This window comes from Mustela putorius, unplaced genomic scaffold (genome assembly GCF_011764305.1).
Source record: "Mustela putorius furo isolate JIRA1106 unplaced genomic scaffold, ASM1176430v1.1 tig00000831_pilon_pilon_pilon, whole genome shotgun sequence".
Classification (NCBI taxonomy): Eukaryota; Metazoa; Chordata; class Mammalia; order Carnivora; family Mustelidae; genus Mustela; species Mustela putorius.
In genome coordinates, this window is record NW_025421490.1 from 4,813,131 (window position 1) to 4,831,495 (window position 18,365).

General features: G+C 40.4%; 1 protein-coding gene across 4 annotated transcripts in view; it reads left to right on the forward strand.

Annotated features, from left to right (window-relative positions):
• The window catches only part of CDKAL1 (CDK5 regulatory subunit associated protein 1 like 1), a 647,814-nt gene that overhangs the window by 178,203 nt on the left and 451,246 nt on the right, over window positions 1-18,365 (forward strand). For all 4 annotated transcript variants that reach the window (XM_013060790.2, XM_045085085.1, XM_004761260.3 and 1 more), the window contains one exon: window positions 2,599-2,695. In XM_013060790.2, coding sequence (XP_012916244.1) covers window positions 2,599-2,695 — 97 coding nt within the window. The remainder of the gene's footprint in view (window positions 1-2,598; window positions 2,696-18,365) is intronic.

Below are 18,365 nucleotides of genomic sequence, written 5' to 3' on the forward strand. Positions count from 1 at the left end.
AGAACACAGAGTGTGTATCTTCTTCCTTACTGTGTTCCCTTCAGCTCTCAACATCATGTCTTCGATGTGCTCAATAATTAATTGAGTCACATTATTGGAAGGAGGCCTTTTAATTTGCATGTAACTCTTGGTGACCTTAGAGACTCCCTTGGATGTTTGCTCTGATTCTAGGTGTTACAGTTAAAAGTCTTGAGGAAACCAGATGTTACTTCCTCATATAGATTGTTACTGTAAATGGAAAAAATCTGTTGTTGTTTGATAAGGTGTTTCACGTTTACCAGAGGAAAGCTGTTTGTGTGTAGTGATGTGCAGGGCACAGATAAAAAAGTAAAACCAGGTGGTAGAGCCAGGCAGTAATTCTCTTGGATGTGTAAAGCAATCTATCAAACTCAGATTTTTTTTTTTTTATTCCATTAACAAGTTTCTTTTTTCCCCCCTGATTCCAAATGGAAGAATCATACCAAAGCTTTCTAATAAGTTTTGAAATGAAACACAGATGATATTAAAATAATGTTTTATTCTCTATTTACTGTTTAATTGCTCTCTGCATACTTTCCAGAAGGTTTTGATGTGGCTGTTGATCACAAATAGCTAGTTCTGTTAATCCTAGGGTTTTTTTTTTTTTTTTTTTTTGGCCTCCAGTTCTGAGCTTGTACTCTTGAAAAGGTTGAAAAAAACAAGAGCGTGCCAGGGGTAGAAACTTTTCACTTCATGGTGGTATGTCCTAAGAGTTACATGTCCCGAAACTGGGCTGCTGATACCCTTAACTTCAGTTGGTTTTAGAAAGATAAAGATGGCCGGTGGGGCCAGCAACACAGTATGGTGCCTAAAGCCTAGAACCGAGCATCCAGAGAAACAAACAAAGGAAGCAAAGCACTGTACCCCCAAGCCCACATACTTGAAAAAGAATGGAAGACTTCAGAATTTCATTTTAAACTGGGCAAAGGATGTGAACAGTTTCTAGAAAAAGATACCAGCCCTTCTTGGTTGACCTCTGTGTAATAGCACACGGTCAGTGTTTGCTGTATACATGTATGCGTGATGAATGAGTAATGCCTAAAATATATCCCAACCCCTCCTAAGTAAAGATGTGCTAAATAACCAGCCCGGTACACCTTTGGATCGGCATTTCTACTTCTTAGCATTTATGCTAGAGAAATAATTAGACATCTTAGCATAGATTTCACATCGAATTTTCCGTAATCCAGAAACACTCTCTCAAATATTCAAAGATATCCATCCATCCACATATATATGTACACATGTATGTATATACATACATGTATGTGTGTAGGTGTACATATATGTGTGTACATGCATGCTCGTTGTAAAATCATTTGTAATGTGAAAGATTATAAACAACCTAAATGCCTATGAGAACAAGAATCATCAAACTATAGCATATCCACATTGTAATGGGTAAAAAGGATGAGAATGATCTGTAGGTAAAGATGGGAAAAGAAGGATACAAGATGTATTTGTAAAGCATGTGAAGCACTTTATGTGTAAGTACCGAACACAGGTCCAGTTACACATCATGCTTGCACATGTGAGGGCTGGGCTGAAAGTCAGCATAAGCACCCTATGAGCTTAAGCATAAGTCTCTGGGGAGCACAACTGGGGAGTTGTGTGAATTCCCAGCATAGAGGGGATATTATACCTTCTATTTTTTTAAACTTCTGTTCAGTGTTTAAAAGTATATATTTACTTTTATGTTCGTCAAAGCACTGGGAAGTCATAGAATGAGTTTTAGGTACATTTTCATTACTATTTAAAATAACTTATTTGAATGGGTAACTTGTCTGTCTAGAAAGTGGCTTTTTAAAAAGTTATGTTCAGTTAGCCAACGTATAGGACCTCATTAGCTTCTGACGTAGTGGTCAGTGATTCATTCGTTGTGTATAACACCCGGTGCTCATCACCACACGTGCCCTCCTTAATGCCAATCACCCGGCTACCCCATCCCCCCACTTCCTTCCTTCTGTAACCCTGAGTTTGTTTCCTGGAGTCCAGAGTCTCTCATGGTCTGTCTCCCTCTCTGATTTCTTCTCACTCAGTTTCCCTCCCTTCCCCTGTGGTCCTCCACGTTATTCCTTATCTTCCACATATGAGTGAAACCCTGTGATAATTGTCTTTCTCTGCCTGACTTGTTTCACTCAGCATAATACCCTCCAGTTCCATCCATGTCGATGCAAATGGTGGGCATTTGCTCTGACGGTTGGGTAATATTCTCCTGTATGCATGAACCACATCTTCTTTATCCTCCATAGCCAAACTGTGGAAGGAGCTAAGATGTCCTTCAATAGAAAGTAGCTTTTAAGCATGACTTACGTCCTTGAGAAAGTTCTTTGGTTTTGTAATGGGCTGATAACAAAAGACATGATCAGGTTGGATGGCCGTTGTATTCTCTGGTGGTATGACCAGTAGAGGCATAGTGCAGGGGTCTTATAATATGTTTTCTTTGTGCAGTTGTAAGAAAATCCAGTTTCATGATGGAAGGTCTTCTTAGGATTTGGACAACTTGTATGCACTAACATCAGTTTCCAAGGGTATACTTGTGAGCAAAAGAATCACACTGTTTTCTCTTCAATCTTTCAGAAAAGCTCAAGAGGAGAACAAGAAGATAGTGCTAGCTGGATGTGTTCCTCAAGCCCAGCCTCGGCAGGACTACCTTAAAGGACTGAGCATCATAGGGGTAAGCTCGAACCCCAAGGGGACAAAAGAACATTTTGGGCTGTCGAAACACATCCTAAGTCCACATTTGATGTGCTCTTTCTGTGTTGCTTACAGGCTATGTTACACTTCCTATGATCTCTCCTCAACATACTGGCCCCGTTGCTGCTAAAATTTCGTCATGTCTCTGTAACTTTTTCACCTTGGCACAAAAATATATTCTTTTTTTTTAAAAAAAGATTTTATTTATTTATTTATTTATTTATTTGCGAGACAGTGAGAGAGAGCATGAAAGGGGAGAAGGTCAGAGGGAGCAGAGTACCCATGGAGGGACTTTATGCGGGACTTGATCCCAGGACCTTGGGACCATGATCTGAGCCCAAGGCAGTCCCTCAACCAACTGAGCCACCCAGGCGCCCACAAAATTATATTCTTGATTCTCTCCTTAAGAAAAAAAAATACCAAACGCAATAAAAAGCCATACGGAATTTAAGTCCCTTCCTGATACCCAGCCTTTGTCTGCCTGTCCAGCACATTTCTTGCCATACGGTTGTAATTTTCCCATCCCACCGAACTCCTTATCATCTCCCCACTACACAGATGCCTGTTTGGGGAACGTGCCCCTTCCCTTACATTCATCCCCCGGGTCGCCCTCTGACCACTCCACGCGTCTTCCTGTCCTCCTGTGCCACGGTTCCCTGTACCCACTGTGCTTACCGGTCATCTGCCCTCTCCGCAGCTCACAGCATTATGATTTTACATTCACTTACCTAATTTTATGATAAAGGCCACCTTTCTGCTTACATCACTATCTTCACAGTGACCACTTTTCAGTCTTTTTTAAGCTGTCCAAGTTTCTCCAACCTTTCCCATGATGCCACGCATCCAGTAGGCACTCAGTGTTCGGTGACTGACTGAAGGAAAGAATCTTCCTGCTCTTGGCCTCATGAAGTCAGGAGACTTGCTGCCTGTTACTGGTCTTATTCACAAAATGCTCAAAAGTCGTTGGCATTCAGTCACTGTTGGCCGCGTGGTGGCACTTCCTCCTTTCCGCCATTCTTCTAGGGCTGTGCTCAGGACGCTCAGGAATCCTCATTTATTTTATTTTTTAGAAAAGATATATATATATATATATATAAAATATATTATATTTTATTTTATTTTTTAGAAAAGATGTTAGTAATTTTTTGACACAGAGAGAGAGGGAACACAAGCAGGAGGAGCAGGAGAGGGAGAAGAAGCAGTCTCCTGGCTGAGCAGGGAGCCGGATGTGGGACTTGATCCCAGGACCCTGAGATCATGTCCTCAGCCAAAGGCAGAAGCTTAACTGACTGAGCCACTCAGGTGTCCCAGGAATCCTCTTTTAAAAAAAGACTTTGTTAATTAAAAAACAAAAAACAAAAAAACAAATCTTAATGATAGAGTACACTCATAGAAAAGTAATATGAATAATTGGCATCTGGAATAAGATTTATTGGGTTTTTCCTTATTTGATATACAACAGTACTGTTGACAACTTTTTTTTTTTTTTTTAAAGATTTTATTTATTAATTGACAGAGAGAAATCACAAGTAGACGGAGAGGCAGCCAGAGAGAGAGAGAGAGGGAAGCAGGCTCTCCGCTGAGCAGAGAGCCCGATGCGGGACTCGATCCCAGGACTCTGAGATCATGACCTGAGCGGAAGGCAGCGGCTTAACCCACTGAGCCACCCAGGCGCCCCATGTTGACAACTTTTTTTTAAGATTTTTTTTTTTTTTTTTTTAAAGTAGTGTCTGTATCCAGCGTGGGGCTTAAACTTACAACCCTGAGATCAGGAGTCCTACACTCTACTGACTGAGCCAGCCAGGTCCCCCGCCATCGACAGCTTTTAATACTGTATTCTCAGCGTAATGACCTTGTTTTCTGCTGTCAAATCCTTGCCCCAATAGCAAATTTAATAATCTTTGAACAAACATTCTCATGTTAAACAGAACCTGAATGTTTGAGAAGTTTAGTTTGTTTTCACATTTGTCTGTTTACTTTTTGATTTCTCTTGGTTTAAGGAATGACATGAATATGGACTCCTGAGTTATCCGCTCATATGAGACCCAACTTTCTCCATAAACATAGTCCTGCCGTATTAGGGAAACAGGAAACTCGTTAGAATTCTGTTTGAGGATGGAATATGGCAGAAGCATAGGATTCATCTTAAATTTCAACTCTAGGAGTTCAGTTACTGGAATAGGATAATTTCTTTAGTCTGGCAAAGCCTCTTCTCTGTGTACGTTATTGTAACAGTTTCCTGAGCTCCACTGTGTGCAGTGAAGAGCTCAGTGTATGTTAGAATGTAGGGGAGATTCTAAGGGAGCGTGCCCTGTGCTGCTGATGGGGAAGACGATTTTCAGTGATGGTATGAAACTGTGGCTTTGGCAAATAACAGCCCCCGCCCCATTTGGTCTAGCACCCTTTTTGTTCTGTCATTGAATCTCACTTAATTACCACTAAAATTCTTTAGATGTATGTATTTTGCTTCTTTATAATTACAGAAATAATTTAAGCTCACATATTTAAAAATGGAAATAGAAAGAATATTCATAGTTCCATCACTGAAACATGGTAATTATAACTTCGCTGATTCCCTGCAGCCTTTTTTTCCCATTGTGGTGTTTTTTGTTTGTTTTTTAATGTAATCACTACACCCAATATTGGGCTTGAATTCACAACCCTGAGACCAAGAGTCATATGCTCTTGTAGCTGAGCCAGCCAGGTTCCCCCCATAAATGGCTTTTTATTTTAATTTCAAATCAGTATGTTGTGAAAAGTTTCCAAAAGCGAAATCACACTGTTTGTAACAGTGTTTGATTTGTAATCTAATTATATATGAGCAGTTAGTATTATTATTAAAATATAGGATTATTCTTTGTAATCATCATTTTGTAGAGCAATTGTTTCTGTGGCAGCTATATAACATTTATCATTACTGACTCTTTATATTTAAAAGTTATGTCCACAGAACCTGAAATTTAAAAATCTGCAGTAGGATACCAAATGCATCTATGACTGGTATCTAAAAAGACCTGTTTCTGAAGATAATTGTTAGAATTGCTACAAAAACAGAAACCTTCTGAAATACAGTGAGTTTAACTGAAATAAAGAAATGCATTATATTGATTTAGACAAAGAAAAAAGTTGTGAAGTGTGAAAAGAAATACAGTGATGTTTAAATTCATTGATCTAGGAAACTAGTTTTAGGGGTTGTACTGCAGGTTTTTTTAATAGATGGAGTGAAAACTGTTACTCCCTCACAAAATACCCCTCACAGAATAAGTGTGCCACAGGACTTTAATAGAGGTGGAAGAAAGAACCCATGTAACTGCATTCTGTGCTTTTGCCATCTGCCAGGATTTGAACATGTCACCCCACAGTACAGGGAGGCTGTGTGGATTCTTTTGACCAAGTGGCTGAAATAAAAAGGTGGGGATTAGTGGCTGAGAAGCTACTTAGTGCACACCTGAGTTAAAAAGACATATTGTCTCCATGTTTGCAGGTACTCATGGTGTAAGTGTTTTAAAAAGAAGATTCTTAATAATTAAGCAGGATAATACTACTATTGTAATGTGAATTTCCATCAGTATCAGCCTTTAGAAATGGGACATCTAATTTGTTTTCATAATGAGAGAGAGCAGTGTAGTGAGGGCACACAGCGGTCAGTTGTCAGACCCCTGGGCATTTTATTATCATCTCTCCTACTGTCTCCTGGTATTATCTACTTATAATTAATATTATTTGTGTGGTGGTGAATGAAAAGAAAATAACAGAATACCAAAACCTACCCGCCTCTGGGTCCAGAAGAACTGGCTTTGGTGGTAGTAACCTTTACACTTTCCCCATTCTGGAGCACAAAAATGACGAATTCTTTTACATTGGGAGAAGAAGGAGAAAAGATTTAACAACACCCTGTCTTCAAAACTTCTTTTTGCAACCAAAACTTCTTTCCTAGACTGATTAAATGAAATTTTATCTAATATCCAGAATACATATATTTATAGGTAACTCATATAGAATCAGGACCTTTTTAATTTTTTTCAGGATCTTGAAACATTTTAGCTCACAGTGAAAAATTTCATGTCTCTTGGGGCAAATAGTTATGGTTAACCATCCCACTTGGAAAGAGTTTTCATGCAGTGACATTTTTTTAAAGTCATTGCTGTTATTTGTTTACCTTGGTTACTCTGTGTCTAGCTGTAGGTGGGTCCAAGATCTTGTGACTCTACTTTCCAATGTTCCTTTCCTTCTCTTCAGCTTTATTGGCAGGAAAATTTCTTTTAGATGAGTCAACCAGAAAGCATGATGCTCTCTGTTAAAGTCTGGTAGAAAAAAAGAAGAGTAGACTTCGGGACTCAGAAAGCCTGACTTCACATCCCTGGGCTGCCAGTCCTTTCCCCCTTAATAAGAACTTTCTGAAGACCTGTTAGGTGGTAGCTGCTAGGTGCCGGAAAGGAAACATGCCAGTATATCAGATCATCCAAGAGCCCTGTCCTCACAGAGATTACATTCCAGTTCTTATTATACCTGTTTTAAGCCTAGAACATCCCTTGTCCTAGAGAATGTGGTGGGATGGGTCCCTAAGACCAGAGGAAGATTGGGTAGTTGGGAATCTCCTCTGAAGGTTGAGTGAGGTATATTTTGAGAGAATATACTTCGTGTCTATCAGTTAGATGTGGTGTTGGGGATAGGGGGGTGAGACAATATTTACTTGCTTCAGTTCTTTGTAAGGTAGTGTTATTTCTCCATTATTGTAGGAGTCATCATTAATACGTGTGACATTTAAGGAAGGTTGGTTTATACTCTGTTTAGGAAAGCATGCTTACTAAATTGTACATTTTATGTTGATTTTCTGTGCTAATTACTAAACAAGGACAACATTTGAACTTGATCTTTTTGATTCATTAGGCTCATCTTTGTGATTGTATACTCTAGAAATCCTAAATAAACGGAATTAATACACAGGTTACAACATTTGAAAACATGCAGTTCACAGCAGAATATATACCTTAATGTCAAAAAATTTGTAAATGAGAGAACTTCCTGATTTGCCAGCTGTGAGCCCTGCAGGCAGGTGCACAGCTTTCTTGGGAGAGCTGAACAGTGATGCTTACCACAGGTGTCTGCTTACCTCAGGGACTATCAACCAGGTTGATTTACAGTGGTTTGGACATCTTAGGCAGGCTGCCCTAATGGTGAAAAGTCAAGCAGCATGGCGGATATTTCAAATGGGGACACTTTAATTTTGGAAATTATGTGTATAAAGAAAGTAGCATTTGCAAGAGGCTATATTTGAGAAGATTTCTGTTATATATTGTAAAAGGCAAATGAATTCATGAAGAGAAACAATGTTGCAGTAATCCTTTGATATTGAGGGCAAAGCTTGAGAAATATGTTTTGTTTGTCTCTACTTCATGGCTTCCCATATGCCATTTTGTTATATTACCTTTTTTTTTTTTTAACCTGTAATTGTCAAAAAGGCACTATCTTAACAGAATGACATGTAAATTTAAAAGCCCACTGATGTTTGTACCTTCGTAGATAACGTTGTTAGTTCTTTTGTGGTCTTTTCTAATTTAACCTGTATGTGTACACATTCTTCAGTTATTCAAGTATAAAATAGAGTAGAAAGTAGTGTATCGTAGTAGTTAAGAGCATGGATTCAGGAACTAGACTGCATAGGTTCATATCCCTGAGGCACGATGTATTAGCTGTGTGGCCTTATACGAGTCACTTAACCTCTCTCTGCCTCAGTTTCTTCCTTTTTGGATGAGCGATAGTAATAGAACCTAACTCCGAGTTTTGTAAGGGTTAAATCAGTTAATACATGTCACATGGCTAGCATGGTGCCTGGCAGGTAATAAGTGCTCTCTCTGTATTAGCTTTATTATTATTATTATTTTTATAATTAAATTTTTTTTATAAACATATAATGTATTATTATCCCCAGGGGTACAGGTCTGTGAATCGCCAGGTTTACACACTTCACAGCACTCACCATAGCACATTCGCTCCCCAATGTCCATAACCCAACCACCCTCTCCCTGCCCCGCCCCCCGCCACCCTCAGTTTGTTTTGTGACATTAAGAGTCTCTTATGGTTTGTCTTCCTCCCGATCCCATCTTGTTTCATTTATTCTTTTCCTACCCCCAAATCCCTCATGTTGCATCTCCACTTGCTCCTATCAGGGAGATCATATGATAGTTGTCTTTCTCCAATTGACTTATTTCGCTAAGCATGATACCCTCTAGTTTCATCCATGTTGTTGTAAATGGCAAGATTTCATTTCTGTTGATGGCTGCGTAGTGTTCCATTGTGTATATATACCACATCTTCTTGATCCATTCATCTTTTGATGGGCATCTAGGTTCTTTCCATAGTTTGGCTATTGTGGACATTGCTGCTATAAACATTTGGGTTCATGTGCCCCTTGGGGTCACTACATTTGTATCTTTAGGGTAAATACCCAGTAGTGCGATTGCTGGGTCGAAGGGTAGCTCTGTTTTCAACTTTTTGAGGAACCTCCATGCTGTTTTCCAGAGTGGCCACACCAGCTTGCATGCCCACCAACAGTGTAGGAGGGTTCCCCTTTCTCTGCATCCTCGCCAGCATCTGTCATTTCCCGACTTGTTAATTTTTAGCTTTATTATTATTATTATTTTAATTTTTATTTCATTCACTTGCTAATAGAATAGAGTGAATGATAGAATAGAATGAATAGACTAGAATAGACTAGAATGAGCATTGAGCACACCTCTGTGCCTGGAACAGGAAGTGTTTGCTAGAGACACAGAGCTGAATAAAACGTCCTTTCCCCAAAAACCATGAAATCTGAAGAGAGCCACCCATAATCATGGATAAATGTGCGGAGGGACAAAGTCCTGTGGGCACACTGAGGGTGACACCGTCCTGGACTTGCGCTTGAAAGCCTGAGTAGTGGTTTGATGGAGAGAGGAGGAACGGCTTTCAGCAGAAGCAACAGCATATCTTAAGAAAAGTACCTGTGGGCCAGGGCACCTGGAAGGGAGAGGAATGGCGAGGCGTGTGTCCTGACCTGAGTGTAATCTGGAGGGGGTGGGTTTAAGATGTGTGGTTTGGAGCAATGCCGGCGAGGGGTAAGAATAGGCTAGTATGAGGGGAGGAGTTTGCAGTGCATGGAATGCTTACGGGGGACCCAGCAGGACAGGGAGAAAGACGGGGGGGGGGGGGCGTCGCATAGCCTGGAAAGCTGACCATTAGAAGCAGCGTGATCCATGTCCTGTACTCATTATTTGTTAAATATTTTCTTGTACGTTAGTTGTGCTGATCCTTTTTTTTTACTTTAATGCAGGTTTATTGAGGCATAATTAATAAAGAGATTTATCCTTGATGAATTTTGACAAATGTACACTATTATATAAGCACAGTAACAGTTAAGAGAGACCGTTTCCATTACACCAGAAAGTTCCTTGTGTCCTGTTGTAGTTGAACCCTCCCTTGCCCCTCCCCCGCCCCCTGCCGGACACAATTACCCACAGTCCTTGGCAACTGCAGTTCTGATTTCTGTCCTTAGGGTTTTGCCATTTTCGGAATGTTATAGTAATGTTACTTCTTGCTTTTTTTTTTTTCTTTTTTATTTAGCCTAATGCATTCAGTTTTCATCCATGTTGTGATTATTAATAGTTCATTACTGCTTATTGCCTAGAATTATTTCATTTTAGGGACAATTATTTCATTTTAGCGCCACAGTTTATCTGGTCACCAGGTGATAGAAATTAGTGTTGCTTACGATCTGGGGCTCTTACGGCTCAAGCTCCTGTAAGCATTCATGTGTAGATCTTTGTGTGGATTCGTGTCTGTGTTCTCTTGGGTCAGTACCCAGGAGTGGTATTGCCTCTAGTCATGTGGTAAACATCTGCTCAGCCTTTTAAGAAACTGCCAGAGTGTTTTCCAGAACAGCTACACCATCTTGTTTTGCACCAGCTGTTCCAGTTGCTTCATGTCCGCATCGAAAGTTCTTACGGCCAGTATTATCATCTCAGCACTTGTCCTAGCTGTGTAGTGATCGCTCTCTGTAGTTTTTAATTCGCTTTTCTCTCTTGTCTGGTGATGTTCAGTGTGTTTTCATGCGAATATTTGCCACTGGTAGATCTTTGGTAAAGTGTTCAAATCTTCTACCACCTTCCCCTCTCTTTTGGTGATGTTGAGTTAGGAAACTTTCTTAGGAGACAGTACACACACACACGCACGCACGCGCACCTCTTTCTTATGACATGAAAGAAAAGAAGTTGACAAAGTGGATTTCATCAAAGTTAAGTATTTTTGCTTCTCAAAAGATACTCTGAAGTAAATGAAAAAGGCAGGCCACAGACTAGGGGGAAAAGAGTTGCAAAACACATTATCTCCCAAACACTTTATATCCAGAATATGTAAAGGACTCCTGCAGCCGAACAGTAGGAAATCAACCTTTTTTTAACATGGGGAAAGGATTTGTCTTTTTGTCACTTTTCATTGCCTTTTTAAAATTCTGTGATATTAGAAACTCGGAAATTTGGGGCAGGGAAGTGATGAGTCGGCAATGAGATTCTTCTGTGGTTTCCAGACTTTAAACTTATATTCTCAGAGCGGGTCTGATAAAGTATGCATTTCTCTCTCTCTCTGTTTTAAACCTTTTTTTTTTTTTAAGTACGAAAAGGATTAATTCAACTTCTCAGTTTATTTACATTTTCCTCTGATGGACACTCCTTTAAAGCCAAGGACTTTGTTGTTTATTATTTTACATGTTTAGATATTTTACATTACTTTCAGTGCTCAGTATGGTGTTGGGCTCAAAAAGTATTTGTTGAGTGAATGTTAAATATAAGGTATGCATTTAACTTACTTTTTTCCATGTTGTTCTGTTTTTCACAGAGCATTTGTTTTTAAATTTCTCTTTTCCTGTTTCATGGTGCTGACACCCCCATATGTTGGTTTCTTAATTAATGCATCAGTTTTGTATGCCACATAGGTAATGAATTGCCACAAATATAGTTGCTTATACCCAATACACAGTAAATACACAGCACGTATTTGTTATTTTACAGTTCTGGAGACCAGAAGTGGGACATGGATTTTATTGGACTAAGATCAAGGTGTTGACAGGGCTGTGTTCTTTCTGGAGGCCCTGCGAGAGAGGCTTTCTTGTTGCCTTTTGCAGCCTTTTGAGGCCACATGCATTCCGTAGCTTGGGGCCCATTATTCCGTGTTTAAAGCCAGCGGTGCTCTCTCAGACCTTTTCATCAGGGGACACTTACCCTTAAGAACTCATGTGAGTGGGTTGGGCCCATCTAGAGAATCCAGGTGAGTCTCATCACATCAGTGAGGTCCGTTTGCTAGGGAAGGGGACACAGTCACAGGTTCTGGAGCTTAGGACTTGAACATCTTGCCTGAGACAGCATTATTTATTACCTGATGTTTTACATCTCTCATGTGCATTTGTGTTTTGATTCTTTTATCTCTTTTTAACTTCAGTGTCACTTTAAAAGTCATTTTTTTACTTTGTAATATTGTCCTCTTATTTAATAGGGTTATCATATTCTAATGTCCCCAAAATGTGTCTTTGTGCACTTGTGCTTAGCAAATGTTGAGTTTTGGTACCATTTGGTACCATTGCTGAAAGAGTTGTTTTGTTTTCCCACTACAGAAAGTTTCACAGGTATTTTAACCATATTTAAGAGGAGGAAGTTTCCAGTATGGGCACTCATTTTTCTTGGTATCCCTCTAGCCTGGCCTTACCTGTCAATCAGTAAATCTCATCTCTCACTGAATGTTCGTCACTCACTGGTACCATTCAGGTAGTAAATAAGCTTTTAGTGATATGTGGAACGTGCGCCATGAGAGAATTCCTTTGGATCTGTATTAATGTGTACCTATAATGTATTAACCTCTCTTGCAAAAGGATTTGAGGTGTCTTGGGATGAGGTCTAGAAATAGTAAAACCCCAGCTAGATGTATGCAAGTAGAAAAAGACTCAGACCAAATAGTAGAGAAACGCAGGTGAACAGTAGTCTGTGTACATTTTCAATAGCATTACCCTGAGCCGTGCTGTTGCAATAGTTCTGTTAACCCCGCACTGACTCCCTTGGGCGGGTGTAATAGCATCTGAACAGCACAGCAAGAGGTACAGTGTCTCACCTAATCTCCCTCCTGTGATCATCTGACCTCCTCTCCAGTCGCTGTGCCCCTCATTCACCATCCCTTCTGTCCCGGCCCCTGGAGCTTCACGCTGATGCTTGTCTTAGGGTTCAGGTCCCAGGATAGACGCTGCCTGTTCAGGGGCTCTTGCGGACCACTGTAGCGAAATTGCCCTCTCCACCTCTGGCCTCTTGCACACTTGATTTTCTTCACGGCATCCGTCATGACCAGAAATGAACATTTCAGTTATTTGCATGGTTTTCCCCCTCCCCCCTTAGAATGGAAGCCTCTGAAGCAGGGCCTTTGTATTTTCCACCATTATGTCCCCAGAACAGTGCTTTGTGCTTTGTTGGCGCTTAACAGACGTTTGTCAAGGGAATGCGTGCATGCCAGGGGTGATCTGTGGGGGAAGGTCTGGGGGAGTAGCTGTTTTCGGGGTCTCTTAAAATCCTGGTTTCGTTGGATCGCATTCTGTGGTCATTTAGGAATGACCTCCACGCGTGTAGAAAAGGAAAATTCATGAAGTGTGCCACCCATGTGCCATTCCTTAGTAAGATCACTAAAAATCCTTGGTGAGCCGTTAGCTGGATGTCCTTGTACCTCGGTTCCCTTAGCCTCGGAAGTCACGGTGCTGTCGACTGCCTGGGAATGTCGTGAGGATGAGATGTGACAATGCAGGTGCCGTGTTAGCCTGGAGCCTGGGACGGAGTAATTGCTCAGGGAATGTTAGCTTTCCCTGCGTCTCCGCTGGTCGCGCGGTGGTGCCGATCCCTCAGAAAAAAGAGGTACTTCCAAATGCACCCTAATGCAGACTTCTTTGTTACCTCAGTTGGCCAGATTGTGTCTGAGGTGTGTGTAGGTTTCCTAGAGCTGCCGTCACCGATTGCCACGAGCTGGGGCGGGGTGGGGGGCATGTCTTAGGCATACCCCAAACCTGTAGTTGCCAGGAGCCGCGCGGAACTGTATAGATTAATCAAAATTAGAGGTTGGCTTCTCCGTCTCCGTAGCCACATTTCCAGTACGCAGTAGCCGCGTGGGGCCCGCGGCCGCCGTGCTGGCCGGCTCGGCCTGTGAGCATCTCCATCCCTGCGGAAAGGTCTGGGGTCGCACTGCTCCAGTCACTCACGACGTTTCAGAACATCACTTGCACTCGCTTTAGGTGACTGGGTATAGGTTTGTTTCTTCAGTACGTGTCGAGTTATAAATTCGGAGTAGTTCGTAATAGCCGAATAAAATATCTTTATGGATTTCTTTTAAAAGTTCTGCAGCAGAGTGACTCATTAATGTTATTTATGAATTGTTTGTTCACGGACTCCTTTCTTCCTTGTCGAGAACATATGGAGTCAGTACATACATCCTGCAAGCCTTTTTTTTTTCCCTGTATATTTATAACCAAGTGCCTGAAGGACACAAGATACTGTTTTATTTATTTTATTTGAATTATATGCCAGAAACTAAGCTCTTGTGTATTCAGGGCTACAATTTATAGTATTAATTAAGAACAGCTTTCCTTTTCTCTCCAGAATGAATTCAATATATTCTTCATTACTGTGTGTGAATCTTGAGTTTGTTCTCTTGTGATTGTTTTTTCTTCTCTCCCTGCCTCCTGCTTGGGCTTTTTTTGCCTTCTGACTCCCCTCTTCCTCTAACTCCCCCTCTCCTGACTCTTCTCCGCCATCCTTCTCTGCTTCCCTTTCTTTCTTCTTCTCCAGCTACTTCCTCCAGTACCCTCCTTACTAGAAATGGACACAGCACAGTATTTTCTTTAGGTCATTCACTGAACCATCCCTTTGCATGTTTGTAATCAAATGCTGTTTTTTTTCCTTTGTCTTAATATTTGGTAGATACTTCTTAAAGTCCTAGAGGTCCTCCACACCACCACCCAGCGATTAACTTATGCCTGGGAAACATCGATTTTTCTACCACAAAGCAAATGTAATCAGTACTTTAAAAATCAGGATATATTTTTTTCTTTTTCTTTTTTTTTTTTTTTAAGATTTTATTTATTTATTTGACAGAGAGAGATCACAAGTAGAGAGATCACAGAGAGGCAGGCAGATAGAGAGGAAGGGAAGCAGGCTCCCTGCTGAGCAGAGAGCCCGATGCGGGACTCGATCCCAGGACCCTGAGATCATGACCTGAGCTGAAGGCAGCGGCTTAACCCACTGAGCCACCCAGGCGCCCCAGGATATATTTTTTTCTGTATGACCATCATTATAAAAGAAAATCTCTTTATTTCTTCAACACATACATATATACACACACACACATATTTTTAAACTTTTATTTTGACATAATTTCACATTCACAGGGAAGTTGCAAACAAAAGGAATTACCGTATACCTTTTACCCCAATTCCTCAAATGTTTCTGTTTTACCAAATTTGCTTATAATTCTTATGTATGTATGCATACACACACACATTTTTTTTGCTGATCCTTTGGAGGGTAAGATGAAAACATGTGTCCCTTTACTTCTGAATACATATATATTTCAAAAACAAGGATTTTTTTGTATGCTACTGTAGTATAACTTTATAGCAAAGATACACTTCTATAAGTTAGCATGCAGGCCTTATTCAGCCCTTGCCAGCTGTTCTCTAATAATGTCCCTCTTCTTTGGGGAAGAAAGAATCCAGACGCCAAGTTGCATTCAGTTCTCAGGTTTCTTTAGGCTCCTTTAATTTGGAATATTTCCTTAGTTTTTCCTTGAGTTTCATTAGCTTAGCATTAGAACATTTGAGTACCTCCAACCTGTATAATAATTATTATTTTTTAAAGGATTTACTTATTTTAGAGAGCTAGAGTGCGGGGGGCGGGGAGAGAGGGAGAAAGGGAAGGAGTCTGAGCAGCCTCTGAGCCGAGTGCTGAGCCTGATATGGGGCTCGATCTCATGACCTTGCGTTCAGGACCTGAGCTGAAACCAGGAGATGGAGGCTTAACTGACTGTGCCACCTAGGTGGCCCATATTATTATTTTTGAAATAACGCCTTTTTTGAGCTGTGATTCACACACAATACAGTGACCTCACATAATGTGTGTAATCTAATGGTTTTTAATATATTCAGAATTATGCCACAATCACCACAGTCAATTGTAGAATTTTTTCATCCTTCCAAAAAGAAACTCAGCACTCCCTGGCAGTTTCTTTCATTTCTTTTACTGCCTCGCCCTCAGGCAGTCACTAATCTACTTTGTCATTGAAGATTGACCTGTTCTGGCCATTTCATATAACTGGAATCATACAATATTTGACTTTTTTTTTTTTGGTCTGGCTTCATTTAGCATACTGTTTCAGCATATAGTACCCCCTTCCTTTATCTGTGGGGGATGTATTCCAAGATCACAGTGCATGCTAGAAACCATGGATTGTACCGAACCCTGTATATATTGTGTTTTTTTCCCATACGTACACACCTGTGCTAAAGTTTAATTTAGAAATAGGTGAAGTAAGAGAGTAACAGCAATTACTACTAATAAAATAGAACAATTGTAATCACGTGCTATAATATAATGGAAAGTAATGTATTATGTAATGTAACATGTGATGTGGTCTATCTCTCAAAATATCTTCACGTACTCTAGTCATCCTACTGTACTCCTCCTTCTCATTGTGATGATGTGAGATGATAAAATACCTACATGATGGGATGAAATGAGGCAAGTGACATAGGCATTGTGAACTAGCCTGTGGACCTTCTAAGGATATGTAAGAGGGAGGACCATCTGGTTCTGGATTGCGGGTACATGAAACCTTGGATAAGGGGGGACTACTCTAGCTCCTGTTCCCGTTGATGGTATCATGGTATTTCCTTGTATGGCTGTACCACCTTTTGATTCTTTATCAGTTGATAAGAATTGAATAGGTTCTACCTCCTGCTTATTTTGAATAATGCTGCCATGAGCATTTGTCTGTAAGGTTTTGTGTAGACATCTGTTTTTCTTTCTCTTGGGTGTATCCTTACAATGGGAATTGCTGGATTGTTCTGTGACTCTGTGAACTATTTGAGGCTCCTCCAGACTATTTTCCAAAGCAACTGCACCATTTTACTGCAACTCACAACCTTGAGATGAAGACCTGAGCTGAAATCAAGAGTCAGATGCTTAACCAACTAAGCCACTCATTTTTCCCCATTTTTAAACGATTTGTCTTTTTATTATTGAGTTAAAGGAGTTCCTTACATATTTTAGATACAAATCTGAGTCATACCATGTTTATGATTTGCAAAAATGTTCTCCCATTTTCTGTGTTGTCTTGTTACTTTCTCAATGGTGTCCTTTGATGTATCAAGAGGTTTTAATTTTGATGGTGTTCAATTTTGATGGTGTTCAGTTTATCTTTTTCCTTTTATTGTTTATGTTTTTGGTGTAATACCTAAAACATCACCATCTAATCGAGGGTTCACCTACATTTATGACAATGTCTTCTTCTAAGTATTACAGTTTTAGTTGGCCGCCAACTTGGTAATTTTTTTGACTGCTCTGCCTGTAGTTAACTTCTCCAGAGAAATTCTGACTCTCTAGGAATACTGCTTCCCTCCCAGTCTGTGTGTTGTAAGACTGGATGCAGTGATCCCTTTGAGCTATTAGATCTCCAGCTATATAGGAACACTTTGCTGTTTTTGTTCCACCATTGGATTATCTCATATTGTACTACTTTTATTCTCCGTCTTGTATCCTCAGCTGATATCTTGGTTATTCATCCCCGTTCCACTGGGAAATTGAGGCAACTCTTCTTTCCTTGTCCTTTCCATCCATCTGTCTGTAGGAGTAGGCTCTCTTTACTGTATTTTCTTAGTTATGATTCATTACTGTGACCTCACTTCTTCCCCTAAGCTCATCGACTCCTTCATTGTTGGATCAGGCATTTATATTCCAGTCTTTATGTGAACTTATTATCTCTGTCGCATTTGACCCTATTGGGTACTTTCCTCCTCTTTGAACCCTGTTTTTCTGGCTTTGATCACAGTCTATAAGGAGGCCACATGAATTCTCTTCATAAAACCAGAACCTAGTGGTTCCAGTGGTTCCAGTGAGGTGGGTTCTATGGGATCTACGATCCAACAGAGATTTACTTTTCCTTTGGCAGTTTCTCAGTAGTTAGTGTGCAGCTACTACTATTATGCTGGGCTGAGTGGTCAGAGGTAGAGTGGGATCCAAGTGTGTTCTCACAAGTCTTTTCCTCACTTCCCCTAGCACAGTGAGGCCAAGGGAATATTTAAAAGAGACTTGCCACTGCACTTTTATAAAAGGTTTTTACTCAGTTGAGTTCATTGCAGCATCGTTGTATGATAACAAAAGATTAAAAATAAGGGTCTATCAGTTGGGGAATGGGTGAATGCATCATGGTCTATCGATACAGGAGGTACTAGGACGCTAGTGAAATAAATGAATACATAGACCTCTATGTATTGATGTTGTATAGAAAAAAATAAAGAGGCAGGTCTGTTACTTTCCCTCTCATCTATCTGTCTACCTATGTATCTCATAATTCGTAAGAAAGGACAGAGCAGAGCT